This window comes from Medicago sativa, chromosome 1, assembly GCF_051527215.1.
Source record: "Medicago sativa cultivar Bolivia chromosome 1, Bolivia_mono, whole genome shotgun sequence".
NCBI lineage: Eukaryota > Viridiplantae > Streptophyta > Magnoliopsida > Fabales > Fabaceae > Medicago > Medicago sativa.
The window spans coordinates 27,571,667-27,590,456 of NC_140749.1; the positions used below are offsets into that span (position 1 = coordinate 27,571,667).

Here is an 18,790-nt window from a genome sequence, read left to right on the forward strand (position 1 = left end):
ACTCAAAACTGAGACTCGAATTCAGATCTTTTGGATTCGAGGACTATTTATAAGACTCAAACTCAACTTTCAGATTCAAGGGCCCGAACTCAGATCTTTCGGATTCAAGGACTATTTACAAGACTCGAACTCAAAACTTTCAGATTCAAGGGCTATATGTGAAACTCAAACTCAAAACTTTTAGATTTAAGGACTATTTGTGGGTCTCAAACTTGAAACTTTCAGATTTAAGACGACTTTTTATCACTAGAAATTTTTAAAATTAGGTACTCCAAATGCATTCAGATGAGATGAGTTCTTAAATTCGAATTTAGATATAGAAATATAAGAACATCAATAAACTTTCCAGCCACCGTTTATTCGATTTAAACAATTAATTTTATAGTTACATGCAAAAGATATCCAATTTAAAAAATAAACACACAACTGTGAAGCTAATCTCTAACATCATCAAATATTCAATAAACATCTCTTACAAATAAACAAGTTTAAACCCAGAAATCAGATCATTGTTGACCATATCCTTAAGGAATCCAATCACACATATCACACTAGTTTGGTTCAAATTCAAATTAAACTTTGGATGGTACTAATCATTAAGATAACACTAATTTATTTTGAACTAATTTATTTTATTACAGAGAATATAGTACCTTCTTACACTGTGTCCAAAAAGCCAAAAGAAAAGAAAAAGTTGCTTCTTACAGAGATTTTTCCTTGTAAACAAAAAAACAAGGACATAAAAACCAAAAATATTTCAAAAATAAAAAAATAAAAAGCCTTATCCGAAATTTTCTCTTTAATTTTTATAAATTTTTTAATCCACGATCAAAAAAGAAAAAAGAAAAAAAAAAATTTGAACAAAATTTTATTCTATGGTTTCTCCTTCAGCAAAGAAGCTAATCCAGTCACCTTCATTCCTCTTTCTCCACTCTTCGGTTTCACCGCCGGTAACTGCCACGCTGGACTCACCGTCGCTGTCGCCGCCGTAACTACCTCCTCCGGCGAAGCTTTCTCCTCACCAAAAATCAGCTCCAATTCACCAGAATCACTATCCATCTCCGATGAAACTGTTTCCACCGCCGCCGCATCGGAGACTTGCTTTGGCCTAGCTGCCGACGGAGAGATCCACTTCGCTAACATGTAATCGCGCTTCCTCCACGGCGGAACATGCATTCCTTTCTTCTTCAAACTCTGCTTCGCCGCCTCCGACACGACGGTGACGATCTGCTTCAACCGTTCCCTTTTGCCGACGAAAATATACGGAAGCGATTGAAGAATCGTCTTATACTGACTTGTAGATCTCGCGATTTCAAATTCCGATCGAAAATCGATATCAATAATCAACGTTTCACCTTCCACAATCGCATCAATGAATTGATAATCACCTAAAACAAAACAAAAAAACGATTCAGAAAACGAGTTGAGTTAACTCAATTTTGAATTTTGAATCTGATTAGAGAATTAATTACCAGCAGGACATGAATTTGTTTTCTCCCATTTTGATTTGCAAATGGATGAATCGTAACCAAGAGATTGAAGCCTTTCAGCAACGATCTTAATCAAATCTTCTTTTCTTTTGTAAATTTTGCTATTCTTCTCAACAATTTTCGTTGCATCTGCTAGTAAATTCCGTTCTTCAACACTTACACAAGGAATCAAATTCTACAAAAACAAAAATCCAAAATCAAAATAAAAAACTATAATCAAAATTGAAATTATGAAATTGAATTCTGATTTTGCTTTAAGTTTTTACCTTAACTGAGTCAGTTGAATCGGTGACTGATTCATGTGTATAGCCGTTGAAATCGAAATCATCTTCGTCGGAGCTGTTAGCGTTGAAACAGTTGCAGCGGTTACGAGACGGTGGTTGAAGTTGCGGTTGCGGTTGTTCTTCCATGAAACTCTGAACCATTTTCGCCAAGCAAACAGAGCTTGGTTCCAACTCAGCAACTCCACCACCACCATCTTTAGTTGTATTGTTCTTCGGAAAAGGTTTCTCGAAAGCGAAAAACCTCTTCAACCTCCACTTCGAAACTGGTTCATTTCGAATCAGTTCCGTAGTGGCTTTCTCTGAATCTATGTCAATTGGTTGGATCTTCAACGGAGCCATTAATCTTCTTCTCAATATTACAACAAGAAAAAATGCTAGCTTTAAATTGAAGAGTCAAAATTACAAGCTAGTCAACAAAGTCAATAGCTCATAGTCACAAGTTATGCATGTTCTTCACAAAAGCAAAAAAGAGAAAAAGAAAAAAGAAAAATTATATATCTATGTTTATATATACTTGTGTTAATTTTTTTTTTTCTCTTCTAGGCTAAGAAAGTTATGGTTAGAAGAAAAGGAGTTTCGTGGAAAACATGACGACGGTGATCGGAGAGACGAGCATTGTTAATTTCCGGTGAAGTAAATATCGCCGGAAAATTCATATCTCCGGCGAGGTTTTTTGTTTTCTTACAAAAAAAAAAAGGTTTTTTTTTATGTGTTGGTTTAGTGTTTGTGTTTTTTTCGTACAAGAGAGTTTTGGATTAGGTGAGTGGTTGAGTTTGGGTTTTATAACTTGTAATGGTTGATGATTTGGATTTTTGTGCCACGTGGATGATTACGTGGCGTTCATTATTTGGACTGTTTGGATTTGATAAAGTTACCCTGGCTGTGATGGAGGGTGATTTTGTACTGTGACGCGTGTCGTGAATGATTGTTTCTGATAGGGTTGAAATTACAATGGGACCCTTGTTGTTTTTGGATAGTAGTGGTTGTTTGAATGAAAACTATGGATGGATTATGGAATATACAAAACCATTCACACTGTAACAACCAACGACAGAGAGCTTTATTGATTGGAAGATGAGAATTTTTTGACAATTTTTGGACAACTTTCTCTCTCATACTCACATGATGTTGTTATCCTATCTCTTCCTTTTTCTCTCTCCATTGTTTTTGACCAATAAGAAGTGAGAAAAACAATGTTGTCAACAAAGTTGTCATCAAATGGATGTCAAAATATCATTACTCTTGGAAGATAGATAATATGACTTTTTTTTTTGTAGTGGCCGAAGTTTGAACCCCGGACCTTACATATTTTTATGCATTGTCCAACCAACTGAGTTAAGCTCACGAGGACAGATAATATGGCTTTTCAATATACTCCCTCAATTTCTTTTTTAAATATTGAGATTTTTAGAATTTCTTTTGTTATTTTTTAAAGTAGTATTAATTGTGTACCCAAAAAAAAAGTAGTATTAATTGTTAATTTTTAATACAAATATTACTAATTTTTTTATTCCTTTTGTAGGAAAATATAAGAAACAATTAAATGTATTTAGCCTAAATCGTAAACCAAATACCTGTATTATTTTACTATATATATTCCTACGGATGAAGTATAACATTAAGCAGAAATCAAAAGGAGGAATACAATTTTTTTTTTAAAGAAAAGGGGGGGATAAAATTATAAATAATTAATGGTATCATAGGTAAATGCTATATCTTTAAAAAAAAATGGTAAAAGACATACTCCTTCCGTCCCATAATAAGTTAGTCATTTTCAAAAAAATATTGTCCCAAAAAAATTGAATCATTTCGCTTTTCAATATAATATAGATTATAGATTACTTGTTTCCAATTATAACTCTAATTGATAAACAAAAATTTACATTTTACATTCATTCAATCAATGATGTATGTAGTCATTATTATAGACCACATTCATCATTTAATGAATGAATTTGAAATGTTAATTTTTGCTTACATTACTGGCCGGAAGGTATACTACTTTCACCACTCCCAATTCAATATATTCTACTTTGAATTTATGATAAAGAGAAATGCATCAATAATTGACAAGGGCACTCAAAATCATTTTTCTCTCTCTTTCACTTATATATTTTTTCTTAATATGTGTGAAATGAACAAAAGGTTCAATTATTTTGGAGTATAATTTTATGAAAAGTAATAGTACAATTTATTAGTTTTCTTTTTATATGTATAAAAGGAAATATTAAAATTACAATTAAAAAATGCAAATAATATATATTATTGAAGAGTGCTAATAACACTCTCTTGCTACCATACTTTTTTTAATTTGGTAAAAAGAGAATTATAGCATACTTTTTTTTTGGGTGAAAAGAGAATGTTAAAGTAACTTTTGCTAGTATTGTTCTTTATTATTAGTTTCCAAGAAGAGTATCGTATCCACATGGATTATCGTTTGGTCCAAACAATTCGCGTTACAGGTAACTTACTCTTTTATTTTATATTGTTAACTTAAAATAAGTAACGCGAATTGTTTAGACGAAACGACAATTCATGTGGATACAATACTATACTTATTACTTTATTACTTGATAAACGATTTGGTACATTTGTCTAATCCAACCATTAGTCTGTCGAATATTAAGTGAGAAAATTAAGCCCAACTAGTGGTTATAAATAGAGATGAGCATTAGAGAATTAGAGTTGCAAAAGAAATAGAGAAAAAGATAGCAAAGACAAAAGGAAAACCAGGGTTATGGAGAAAAGAGGCACATAGAGAAGTTTAGAGAGAGATTCAACCATAAAAATCCATCAATTTGCAGAACTTTGAGGTAAGGGGAAGTTTTATTCAATCTATTGGTAGTATATTCATGTGGGTAGCGAGGAGTCCTTATCCTATGGTGTTTTATTTTTTTTGAAGAAGCTAAAATGGATTAAATTACTGAAAGCCTGGAGATTTCAGCACAAGGAGTGCCAAAACCCCAGCTGAAAGAGTCAAATACAAGAAATAACAAAGATTTGCAGCCAACACAAGCTCAAAAAAGAATGTTGCCCTGTTACAAAAATATTCCCAAGCAAGGTAGATGATTCAGCCACCATGAATGGTAGGAGAAAACAAAACTAGGACGATTTACCTTCAGCCACCAGTAAGATTGGAGCTTAACTTTATCTAACAATTGATTAAAAGAAGCTTCTTTTTGGTGAAAGATCCGAGCATTCCTTTCAAGCCAAATCACCCACACACATGATAGCCAAATAAGGTTAAGAGCTGAGTGTTTGTTGTTTAAAAAACCGCTAAAGGTGCCAAATTGATATAAATAGTCTGACATGTTTTCAGGAAACACTATGTTGTAACCAAGCCAGTGAGAAATACCATACCAAAGCTTGCCAAAAAAAATCACAAAAGAGAGGAATAAGTGTTTTGCATCTTCTATCGTACCGCATCCACCCACGCATAATTGAGCATTCGGATGTAAAATGTGTCTTTTGATTAGATTGTCTGTTGTTGGTAATCTATCATGTAACAAGCGCCAAGTTGTTACTGGTTGATGTCAACATATGGTTATAAGCACTTGTGACATTATAACTGCTGGAGGAATGTAAGTGCCAAATCCACCTGTCAGGATGAGTAGGCTGCAAAACAATATTAGATAAAATATCACAACACTCCCGCACCTTCTCCTCCTCCCAAGCTAACAAACGACGCCGCCACTGCCAAGCTACACCCTCAACCCCCCCACCCAAGAGAATACATTTCAGCCACCGTTGCCATTTTATTAATAGCAAGATCAAAAAGGCTACTGAAACTATTCTTTAAAACTAACCCGTCAATCCAACGATCCCAACAAAATAAAGTTTGGGCACCATCACCTACCTCCCGCCCCACATTATCATCAAACCACCGCCCACCTCCCAAACCAGCCCCATTTTTAACATTTATCAAATTATTCCACCAAACAGAGTTAAACATCCCCTCCTCAGCGATTTTACCTCCTACCTCTCCGTATCTGGCTGATAAAACTCTATACCATAAACTCCTATTCTCAACCCGCATCCGCGAACACCATTTTTCTTCATTGAGACCTTTCTGAACCAAATCCCTGAAAAGGGAACATCATGAGGTGTTATGTCCCAAATAATTATGGTATTTGCAAAAACCTTTTTTCTTACGTTGCTCTAGTGGTGGGATTTTTAAATCCTTAGGTGCTACCACTTGACCATCAACAACTAGTAGATCATAAATCTCGTCACATTTGGTTAGGTCGAACATATATGTTTTGGGAACATATCTTTCATTGCTTGGTTTGACAGGATTATTCCCATCCGAGGGCCTTAACAATTTACACGTATAAGGGGGCCCTGTCTTAGTTCAGCAATGTCAACCTCTTTTGTTTCGACGTCTCCAAAATCTATGTCGAATTCTTGGTTGCTTTCAGTTGATTCAATATAAGCAACCTTTTCTCTTTTGTGATATTTCTGTGTTCTGGCTTTTTCAGCCCTTAGTCTTTCAACATGTCGAAGTCTATCGGCCAACTTGGCCATATCTCTCAAGTATCGAGTGTCTAGTTTCTTCCTGATGGAATAATCTAGGCCACTAGCGGCCATTTCGACTAAGTCATGTTCAGACACTTGAGTGAAACATCTTGCCTTTAACAATCTGAATCGATTGAGATAATCATCAATGGATTTAGTGTGATTTCTCTTTACACTCGCCAATTCCTTTAGACTTATCTTAGATTGACCCATGTAGAATTGTTCATGGAATAACCTCTCTAATTGAGTCCAATTTTGGATTGAACGTGGTGTAAGAGTAGTAAACCACGTGAAGGCATTCTTTATTAGAGAATTTTAAAAGTATTTCAACCTCAAATTCTCATAACTTGCTAGATCTCCTGCCTATGTCAAATATCGTGCGATATGATCGATAGTGGACTCACTGGTATCACCTGCAAACTTGGTGAAGTTAGGAATTTTGTAACCCCTAGGAAGTTCAGACTGTAACACCAGTTCCGACAAAGGAGAAACAAAGTTTGGCCTATGTAAGCCAATATTTAAACCATTTTGAGCCATTATATTGTCGACCAAATTAGCTATATTGTTATGTGCTCCTATGTTTTGTTGTTGGACATTCCTAACAACCTCATCAACATCATGATTTCTATCCACTAATACCACTTCAGGTTGACCTTGAATCACTAGTTCGACGGGTTGGGGTTGAGGCACAAGTTGTGGCCTCTGAACCATTGGATCGATCAACCACAACGGTTGTTGGTTTTGGATTTGTGGAACCGGTTGGTAAACATGTTTTGGAGGAGCAAATAAGTAAGCTATCCTCCCCATTTGTGTGGTTAGGGCTTGGTAACTCCGATTTGTGTCACGTATCAAAGGGTTAAACACGGTACCAATTTGTTGTGTCAACAAATTAACCATTTCGTGATTACTCTTATCCATTTGTTGTCTTAACAGATTCATCGAATCTGTTGTTAAGGGTGGTAAAGTACTTCGACCGAAAATCCTAGAACTTTAGGGACTATGTACGTTGTGCATTGTGAACATATTTGCTTGGTATGCAAATGCAGACGTACTATTATGCACAGTTGTCATCATCGAAGTTGGCATACCATATGGTTGTTCCCTAGGAAGGTTCTGCACATTTGTGTTTCGATCATCAAGCCTACTCCCGTTTCCGTCAAAACTGGCATAGCCATGGTTGCCTCCACGGCGATCGACACATTTAAATCTCCCAAAGGAGTAGTCGCTTGTAAATATTGTGCTTGTGAAGACGATTGTGAAGAGGATGAACTGGCACGAGCCATATATTTACCACTTCTCAAATGCATACACAAACAATTTGGTGTTTTTAGCAATAAAGTTACCCGAAAATAGTAACGAAATTCTAAAAATGGATCTCTCAAGGAGATGAGTTTTGAGAAAAGTTTTGAAGAACAATTTTTATGATTTTTTTTGAAAATCAATTGCACAAACAGGGTCCCATTGGGCGTGCCAATTTGTTTACTAGTGTTTTCGGCAAACTACAAGCTATTTCTGATTATTACAAGCGAGACTGAACTAGAAATCTCAGGACATGTTGTGCAAAGGTTTTGATCGGAAACAGTTTGAAAAAGGCCACGAAATGCACTCAGGTTACTTTGAGAGCAGGATGGGTTTTAGAGTGAAAAAGGCACTGTCTCTCGACAGGTTTGAGATTGCAAGTAAAAACAAGATAAAATTAAAGGAAAGGGTAAAAGTTTAAACGCATAAACTTAAAGAAAATGTAAAATGCATTGCATTAAAAGTAAAGTAGTCTACAAATCAGTTTACATACATTCTGTATAACCCATTTCCCTAGACGCCGGTAGTTTGAGTGTTGTAGAATTTCTATAAATGATTTGCGACCCATTTTCCGACTAGCAAACTCTTATTTATGCATAAATAAAATAACTGGCAAAAGCCTAATCCCATGCTCAACACTTCCTCCATCTTGCACAACCGCTTGTCCCCACGTTCCCACTAAGGAAACCGCCTTTGAGCTTGAAATCGTGCCTTTCCTGCCTTGACTCCTTGACTTCAACGCAATCATGCTTTTAGCCTTGTTCTATCGAACTCTTGATCATGCGTGCTAAGCTTACTATCTTGTCGAAATCCTTAAATTAGAATGAGAAAGTCTTCGATTCCTGCAATGTTAAAGGTCAATTAAATGTTGACCACATTAAATGAGCCTGTCGAAATTACAGGCAAACAATCACTTCAAACTTTTGAATTGGCCATTTGTGATAAATCGTAAAAGAAGAACAAGAGCATAACTTTTGTCTCCAACACTAATGATGAACAACTTCAATTTAACATGGAGACTAACGAAGGTATTTCTGATGCTATTGTGCTTCCATAGAGGCAATTCAATAAGGTGTTGAAGAGGGTCGATAGAAGGCCAAGATCTAATGTCAAGAACATGTCATTCGACATCAACAAAAACAATGATTCTCAGAGAAAGGCTTGAACTGAGGAGAAGCCTAATCAAGGAAAAGATATTCAATGTCATGGTTGTGAGGAATTTGAACACATTAGATCAGAATATACTACTTACCTCAGGAAACAAAAGATGGGTTCATCTGTTTTGTTGGAACACTAGTTAATTCTAGTGAAGAAAATTGGAAAGAAAAACACTATGAAAGAACTAGTGTGTAGGCGTGACTTAAAAATGTCCCACATTGGAGGGTCACCCCAACTAGTAAGTGTTTATATATGGGTCGTGGATTAAAAAAAATGATATATATATTTTTTGTTACTTGAAAATGTTAAATTAATTAATTAATTAATTTAATCATTATCCGTAAGCGCTACGCGTAACAAATAAATTTGTTACGATCCAACCCGATCCAAAACGAGTATCTAGAAACTTCCGGATATATCCAATTAAGAAACAAAACGCGTTTGCTTAAGGATTAAGCAGACTTAATCCCCAAGTCACTCGTTTTTTGTTACAAACTCTCCCTATAAAAGGAGAAGTTCGCCCCACTCATTCTACACACCGAAAAGAATTTCATTGAGTTGTCGGGAATTCTTTTCTTCTCTTCTCCCTCCGACTTGCGATAGCGAGTTTCTTCTGCTTCTACTCCTTTCTGTCCCTTCGGTATTAAGAGTGTTCTTAAGACCATAGTCCCTTGGTCTTAAGTTCATAGTCCCTTCGATAATATATGATTCTTCGGAATATAGAGTACTATTAAGATCATAGTCCCTTTTCGTAATACTAATGTCCCGTTGGAATTAAAGAATGATCTTAACAGTATATAAATTATTTTAATAATTTTCTATTTAAGGAGAAATGGTGGTATCATCATATTTGAGTGGTCGTAGTGCCATATTGATGTTTTGGAGAAGTTAAAGTTAGAATGGTGGTAACACCATATTTGAGTGGTCTCAGCACCATAATAGAATGGTAATAATACCATATTAATTTGAGTGGTTTCAATATTAAAGAGTGGTCTTAGAACCATATTTGAGGGTGTAATTCTCGAACGATTTTCTACAGTGCAGTAGTTAATCGAACAGTTGTAGCTGGGCTTGTTTTATCCTGGAGGCGGCGTGGTTGATAGTCTACCTTGCACAACTTTGGGTAGTGCCACGAAACGTCTTAAAGAGAGCGACCTGATCGTGACTCAACCTAGTAACAACTTCGGTAGATAACAGAATTTGGAAATCCAAATTTAACAGTTTGGAAATCCAAAAACAACATGTTTCCTGGTGTGATGATGATGAGTCTGAAGGTGAACCAGATGATGAAACTTCTAAGCATGTCACAACTTTCACTGGGAGATGTTAATCTGATGAAGAATTTGGTGATGATGATGTCTCTTATGAAAAATTGGTTGATTCCTACAAAGAGCTTTGTGCCAGAAGTGAATAGGTGTGTAAGATAGGTGAAAAGCAGAAAAGTATCATAACTCAACTGCAGGCTAGAAAAGAAAAATTATTACCTACTTTCTCTAATATTCAAAATGAGGTAACCATGTTGTCTTCTAAGCTTGAAAACATGACCAAATAACCATAAGAATGTTGAACAATGGATTTGGTATGCTAGATGAGATTCTCCAAGTAGGGCAAAAGGCCGGTAACGTAAAAGGAATAGACTTTAATTATCAATCTTTAACTAAATAAGGAAAATCTTCTGTAACAAAATTTATTCATTCTGAACGGGAGTATGAGCCTACGATGTCAGACCAAATGTTATATCATTCGGCCAGACATCAGAAAACTCAAATCAATGTCAAGTTTTCTCCTTGGAAATGTCATTTCTGTGGTAAATATGGTCATATAAAGCCTTATTGTTACAGACTGTATGGTTATCTAAAAATTTAACACAACCTAAAGCTAACCATGTGATGATCAAAACTAGAAAAGAGTGGAAGCCTAAGGTTGTTGGTACTAGTATTATAGCCCATACGTCTCTTAGAGCTTCATCTTGAGAGGATTGATACTTTGACAATGGATATTCTAGAAACATGACAGGGGTCAAGAAGTACTTGGTGGACATTAAGTCTTATTCAACCAGTTTTGTCACATTTGGTGAAGGAGCTAAAGGTGAAATCAAGGGAGTAGGAAAATTGGTTTGTACTGGACTTCTAAAACTTGATGATGTTCTTCTTGTGAAAGGGTTGACTGCAAATTTGATCAGCATCAGTCAATTATGTGATCAAGGGTTAAAAGTCAATTTTACCAAGTCATAATGTTTAGTTACTAATGAGAAAAATGATGTTCTGATGAGAGGAGTTAGGTCTAAAGACAATTGTTACTTGTGGGTACCTCAAGAAACTAATTATTCATCCATATGTTTAATGTCTAAGGAAGATGAAGTCAAGTTGTGGCACCAGAAGCTTGGACATCTGAATCTTAAAGTTATGAAGAAGATTATATCTGAAGAAGCTATTAGAGGTCTTCCTAAGCTCAAAATTGAACAGGGTAACGTTTGTGGTGAGTATCAAATTGAAAAGCAAACCAAGATGTCACACCCAAATTTACAACATCTGACCACTTCCAAAGTGCTTGAACTCCTTCATATGGATTTAATGGGGCCGATGCAAGTTGAAAGTCTTGGTGGAAAAAGGTATGTCTATGTGGTTGTTGATGATTTTTCAAGATTTACTTGGGTGGATTTTATCAAAGAAAAATCAGACACATTTGAGGTTTTCAAAGAGCTTTGTCAACGACTTCAAAGAGAAAAGGAAAGTGTGATTGTCAGGATCAGGAGTGACTGTGGCAAGGAGTTTGAAAATTTCAAATTTTCTGAATTTCGCTCATCTGAAGGTAGTGATCATGAATTCTCATAACCTATTACTCCTCGACAAAATTGTGTACTAGAGCGCAAGAACAAGACCTTATAAGAATCAACTAGAGTCATGCTTCATGCAAATAATCTACCTTATCATTTCTGGGCTTAGGTCATGAACACTACTTGTTATATTCACAATCGTGTCACTCTAAGAGATGATACTTCATCTACACTCTATGAATTATGGAAAAGAAGGTAACCTATAGTTAAGTACTTTCATGTCTTTGAGAGTAAATGTTATATCTTGACTGATCGGGAACAAAGACGAAAGATGGATCCTAAAAGCGATGAAGGGATATTTCTTGGTTATTCTACTAAGAGCAGAGCTAGAGATATGATTTCAAATTCTTATTTTGTCCCTAAGTTTGAACCATAAAATGTGAAGGAAGCCTTGACTGATGAATTTTGGATCAATGCAATGCGAGAGGAACTGAGCCAGTTCAAAAGGATGTCTGGGATCTTGTTCCTAGACCTGAAGGTGTAAATGTGATTAGTACTAAGTGGGTGTACAAGAACAAATCTTATGAGAGTGGTACTCTGACCATAAACAAAGCTAGACTTGTTGCTCAAGGATATACTCAGGTTGAAGGAGTTGATTTTGATGAGACTTTTGCTCATGTTGTCCATCTTGAGTCAATCAGATTACTTCTTGGAGTTTCTTGCTTGTTGAAATTCAAGTTATTTCAGATGGATGTGAAAAGTGCCTTCTTAAATGGGTACCTGAATGAGGAAATTTATGTTGAACAACCTAAGGGTTTCATTGACCTTGGCTTCCTAGATCATGAGTACAAATTAAGAAAAGTTCTTTATGGTTTGAAGCAAGCACCTAGGGCTTGGTGTGATAGGCTAGCTGCGTTTCTTATAAATAATGGTTGTAGAAAAGGTGGAATTAACAATACATTGTTTGTTAAGGAAGATAAAATCAAACTTATGATAGTACAAATTTATGTTGATGACATTGTGTTTGGAGGGATGTCGAATCAGATGGTCCAACATTTTGTCAAACAAATGCAATCAGAATTTGAAATGATTCTTGTTGGATAACTGACTTATTTTCTTGGTCTGCAAGTGAAACAAATGGAAGATACTATTTTTATTTCTCAAAGCAAGTATGCCAAGAGCATTGTGAAGAAATTTGGTCTTGAGAATGCAAGTCACAATAGAACACCTGCTACAACACATGTAAAATTATCTAAGGATGAAAAAGGTGTTGATGTTGATCAAAGTCTCTACAATAGTATGATTGGTAGTCTTTTGTATCTAACAGCCAGTAGACTAGATATCACGTTTGCTGTAGGAGTTTGTGCTAGGTACCAAGCTGAGCCTAAAACCAATCACATTACTCAAGTGAAGTGAATTTTAAAATACATTATTGGTACTTATGAGTCTGATATTTTGTATTCCCATGGTACAAATTCTATGCTAGTGGGTTATTGTGATTCTGACTGGGCAGGAAGTGTTGATGATAGGCAGAGTACATCTAGAGGATGTTTCTTTTTGGGCAACAATCTAATCTCCTGGTTTAGCAATAAGTAAAATTGTGTGTCTTTATCAACAACTGAGGCAGATTATATAGCTGTAGGGAGTAGTTGTTCTTAATTGCTTTGGTGGAAACAAATGCTGGAGGAATACAATGTCAAGCAGGATGCCATGACATTATATTGTGATAATTTGAGTGCTATCAATATATCCAAGAATCCCATTCAACATAGTAGGGCAAAGCATATTGACATTCGTCATCATTTTATTAAAGATTTAGTTGAGGACAAAAATGTTGCTATTGAGCATGTGGCCATAGAGAAGCAACTGGTGGATATATTTACTAATGCTTTGGATGCAAATCAGTTTGAGAATTTAAGGGGTGAATTGCAAATTTGCTTATTTAAAATATAGCAATTACCATTTTGGAGGCGTGCAACAGACACTTTCTCTTCCCTCCATTTAGTGGTGCACGCTGATTTAGTGAAATCATTAAAAATTTCCCTTAACCACGCACCAAAACGCCATCAACTCCTCATTACTTACATAATCATTCCCCATATCTATCAACTCAGAAAACTGCCCAACATTGTTCTTGCTTACCCTCATCTCTCAACCTTCTCTCATACTATCAGTTTCAACATGAAGTTCGTGAAAGATCAAGATTCCAAGATGACTAAAGCCTCAAAATCAACACTTATTAAAAGTTCCAAGGATCAAACTGCTCCAACTTTTCCAAAGACTAGGGTTACACATGCCTATACTAAAGAAGGATCTTCATAAGTCGTCACCAATGCCACGTCCATTACTGTGGTTCCTAGACATGCCCCAGCAAAGAAGAACCAAAACTTCTATAGTGAAAAAGGCTAAGCCTTCTTATGTAAGATAATCCTCTTCTCCCTTTGCGCCAGTTCAGTTACCCTCTAGTGATATTAGGAATGTTGAATCCCTTGTTATTGTCAAGAAACCTCATTCTATGACAAGCTTGTATGATGATCCCCTTAAAAACCCTAATGTCTACCCTGATGTTGTTACATGTGCTAAATATCCCATTTTTTCTGATGTTTTGGGTAGTGTTAAAACTTCTGAAAAATTGGCCCTTGTTAATGTGATTCTAGAAAAACCTAGGTCTTCTGAAACCCTAGAAAAATTTAGTTTGAATACTGATGCTGTTAGTGATACTGTTGTTGAGAATGTTCACATGTCACCCCTTAAAATTGTGATTATAGATCATATGTCAGCCCCCTTTAAAATTGTTGATGAGTCTGTTGTTGGCTCCCCTGAGAAAACCCTGTCTCAACCTAATATTGTGCCGGATGTCACAACATCTTTGGCCCAACCTAATCACCAAGTAGAAACCACTCAAGAAAACTCGCAAAATGAGCCTGATCATGTGTTTGACCCTATTGAGTATAGTGACAAATCTCAAAAGAATATGTCTGATGATGAGACTGTTAGTGGTGAAAAGGGTGAGTTAGTAGGAAATTAGAAGGATGAGTCTGAGGAAAGTGAGGAGAAGGAAAGTTCTGATAATGATTATGTGTCTGCTGACAATGATAAAGATCAATCTGGTGGTGAGGATACAAGTGTGTCTAAGAAGGATGAGTCAGATGGTAAATGGCTCTCTGAAGAAGAAGAGACAAAAGCTAATGAGGAGAAAGATGTTTCTGAGAAGAATGTGAACACTAGAGTTGTGGACCTAGATGATGTAGATTATGATGAGACCCCCCTGGCTAGGAGGTCGGGACCAGGAATTGCCAAAAGGCAGAAGAATATGAAAGGGAAGGTTGTGATGACTGAAAGTCAGCCATCTAAAGCATCCAAGAAAATGGGTGGTGTTGGACATGCAAAAGGATGGAGCAAGGTTGTAGATCCTGCTCATAAGAAAAGGTCCTTGAAAATGAAGGAAGTCACCTCAAGTGACTCGGAGTATGATGTCGGGCAAGATATCCAGGACATCGTTCCTTCAATAAAGAAGATAGCTGCAGGGAAGAAGGTTTCTGCTAATGTGCATGAGGCTTCCATCGACAACATTTCTTTCCACTGTGTGGCAAATGTTGAAAAATGGAAGTATGTTTATCAAAGAAAACTGACTCTGGAAAGGGAACTTGGTAAGGATGCCCTTTAATGCAATGATGTGATGGAGCTTATGGAAGATGCTGAGATAATGAAGAGTGTCTCTTTTTTTGGTAACTGCTATGAGATGTTGGTGAAGGAATTTATTGTGATCATTCCCAAATACTGTGACAATAGCCTAAGCAAGGAACATAGAAAAGTCCTTGTGAGGGGTAAGTGTGTGGTGTTTTCTCCTGAAGTGATCAATAAGTTTCTTGGTAGGAATGAGGAAGAGCAAGCTGAGGTGGAGGTTACTGATAATGCAATCTACAAGGAAATCACTGCTCAGCAGGTTAAGACATGGCCAAGGATGGGAAAGTTGTCTACAAGCAAGCTAAGTGTGAAGTATGTTGTGCTTCACATAATTGGGACTGCTAATTAGGTGCCTACAAATCACACCTCAACCATTGCAACATGTTTAGGTAAATTCATTTATATTGTTGGGACAAAAACTAAGTATGATTTTGGGTCCTATGTATTTGAGAAAACAATGAAGCATGCTCAATCTTTTGTTGTGAAAAGGCCTATTACATTCCCCTCTCTCATTTGTGGTGTCATTCTGAGTCAGCACCTTGGTATATTGGTAAGCATTGATGTTACAAGTAAGAGGGAATCTCATATGTCTTTGCATTAGAGATTTCACATGTCCCATACTTTGTCATTACATCTGGACAAGAAGCTGCCAACTCAAACTCTAAGGAAGGGATCATTGCTGAGCTCAAGTAGATGTCAAAGACTTTGGAGGAAACAATCAAGTCCAGAAGCACTGAAAGAAAGATAATTGTGGACAATTTGATCATGACTTTATCATCTCAGACAAAGGATGAAGACCTAGCTGAGGAAGAGGGAAATGAAGATGCTGCTGGTAGTGGTGATGGAGAGGACAGAGATGCTGATGCCTGATGCTCCTTATTTTCTTTGTTTTTCCTTTCATATGTAATATTTTTCTTTGTAGGCTATGCCCTAGATTTGTGTGCACTTTAGGTGCATATGGCCTATAACCTAATACCTCTTATGTTCTGTTACTACTGTTCTGTTTTCTTCTCCTGGTGAATGCACAATTATTTTCTTTTGTCAAAATTATGGCTGAAAAAGGGGAGTAGTTGGTAGATTTTATCATGCCTTACATGCCTATTAAGGGGGAGTATTACCTGAGGGGGAGTAGTATGCTTTTCTGATCTGCTGTTGCGGGGAAGTATTTATTTTTAACTAGTCTGATGATGACATGATAACATGATGCTAGTTTATGTGCTTGATGTATGGATGCATGTGGGTGTGTTGAGTTTTTGGTTTACTGATGTCATACCAGATGTCTAAACATCCTGAATGTGAGAATTTATTTTTCTCTGAAGAAGGTTTTTCTTGTGAGAGTTTATTTCTCTCTGGTTTATTTTTGTGGGAGTTTATTTCTCCTTGGGTTGTTTTATTGTGAGGGTTTATTTCTCTCTGAAGATGTGTTTTGTGAGTCTGGATTCTATTTTCTGTTGCGTATGCCTCTGATGTTCTCGGTGTTGTTCTAACATCTTTCTTGTGCATTATTTTTGAAGATGTTCTTTTGAAGTAATGCTGAAGTTTTTTTTTTAACTTTCTTTCAAGATGAGTTTTTTTTTTTGTTAAAATGAAAGAAGGTATGTGTATCCCTAGTGTTCTTGATTATCTATGGAAGTGTTTTGGTTTATGCAAGATAAATTATGCAAATGTTGTTTCTGCCAAAAATTGCCAAAGGGAGAGATTGTTAGGTTTGTATTTTGTGACTGGCCGCATTTTGTTAAAACAGGTGTTCTAGCAAGATGTTGGACAAGATGTCTTGACATGTTGGTACGACATCGTAGCATGCCTTGTTTCGCTTTCTTGGAATATTTGTTTTAAAGCGTGAGATCTCTAAAGATTATATGAAGACATGATTCACGTAGTGTGTTGACCAAGAAACGTGTGTATTCTAGAAGCAAGCAAAGGGCGGTTTAAGCTTTACCGTGTTTCCTAAGAATGATGTCAAAACATTTTAGAAAACAATATATATTATTCCGAAATATTGTGCTGAAGACTGTATTGGATCAACTGTGTGTGTAGCCCGAATTATCGATCAAGCCCATGCTATTCTCAGGCTATATAAAGGAAGACTATAAACCTAAGAAGATCACTGAAACCACAATTCTGGAAGTGTCAATTAGGGTTTTTGTCTGTTCATTGTTGTTTGTGAGCCACTCTTGTATCATCTTGATGCTAGAGTTGGGGTGATAGTTGAGTTGTAATTGTGAATCACTCGTAAGCTTTTAAACAAGAGTGGACTATGTTTCTTGGAGTGTGTCTCCATTTTTTATTGTATTTGTTGTTATCACTGGTGAGTGATTGAGAGGAAGTGAGAGGGGTCTCATATCTAGGTGTGTCTTAGATAAAAATATCAAGGGCAGTGATTAGGTGCGAAGGCAAGTAAACTAGAGGTAGTTTATGTAGGACTTCAAACTAATACTGTTATAATGGATTTCCTTCCTGGCTTTGTAGCCCTCAGATGTAGGCGACGTTGCACCGAAATGAGTTAACAAATAACTTGTGCCATTTACTTTATGCATTTACTTTAAGATTGTTATTTGTGTTCTCACGATGTCTTGACATTGGATTCGATATTCCTGTTGTCTTGACATCATGCTCAACATATTTTACTGCGTGCCAGAATTTCATAAATTATAGTTAAATAAGTTTTTGGGTTAATACTACTTTTAGTCCCTGTAATATGAGCGAGTTCCGGTTTTAGTCCCTGTAAAAAAAAAGTTTAGATTATATCCCTATCATTTCAGATTCCTCCAATATTGGTCCCTCACTTAAACCAGTCAGCAGAATCTGCTGACGTGTCCTGCTGATTGTGTCATTATTTAATTTTTTTATTAAATTTATTTCCATGTGGATTTTCTATGATTTATAATTATTTTATTTTTGAGGGATATGATTTACACTTATTAAAAAAAAACTTAAAATATTATTAAATTAGAAAAATAAAAAAACAAACAAAATATAATAGACCATCTTCATCTTCTTTTTCGATGCAAACAAACCCATTCATCTTCAAAAAAAAAAAAAAACTAACCCTCTTCATCTCTCTCTCTCTTTGTTTCACATGCTCTTGTTTCAACCCAATCCATTCCAAACACTCTCTTTCTTATTCTTCTTCAATCTAAATTGAAACTCCCAAATCAAATTAACACCACAAATCAAATGAAACCCCAACTTGGAATTCAGATTTGAAGTTTTGAAAAACAAATTGACAAATGCATATGAAGTAAATTGTAATAAACGAATCTGGTACAAATTTAGAAGGTTTGGGGTTTTCAAATCAAAACACCATCAAATCTAATCCAAATTTAAAAGGTTATATTCTGAATTTTGGAGGGGAAGAAAATTAGGGTTTAAAATCAAATTTTGGAGCTTCCGATTTAAAGCATAAATTGTCTAAGTAAGATGGTGGTGTGTGTGGTGGTGGCGACGAGGATGGTGGTGATTGAGGAGTAATAAGAAACTCAAAGAGAGTAAAACTGAATGAAAAGAGAGAAAATTATCATTGAAATGAATGAATCTACAATGTGCTAGCATCTATTTATAAGCTAAAGAGAGACTATAAC

The 18,790-nt window shown here is 35.9% G+C and overlaps 2 protein-coding genes across 2 annotated transcripts; both read right to left on the bottom strand.

Annotated features, from left to right (window-relative positions):
- Window positions 1-596: 596 nt before the first annotated feature.
- On the bottom strand, window positions 597-2,526 carry LOC146953934 (uncharacterized). Its single transcript, XM_085712668.1, has 3 exons — window positions 1,757-2,526; window positions 1,473-1,665; window positions 597-1,388 (listed from the first exon to the last, which is right to left on the bottom strand). The coding sequence occupies exons 1-3, from the start codon at window positions 2,111-2,113 to the stop codon at window positions 874-876; spliced, it is 1,065 nt and encodes a 354-aa protein (XP_085568794.1). The 5' UTR covers window positions 2,114-2,526; the 3' UTR covers window positions 597-873.
- Window positions 2,527-6,652: 4,126 nt separating this feature from the next.
- LOC146953935 (uncharacterized) lies at window positions 6,653-7,186 on the bottom strand. Its single transcript, XM_085743155.1, has one exon. It carries the CDS (start codon window positions 7,184-7,186, stop codon window positions 6,653-6,655), a length of 534 nt encoding a protein of 177 aa, XP_085599281.1.
- Window positions 7,187-18,790: the final 11,604 nt, after the last annotated feature.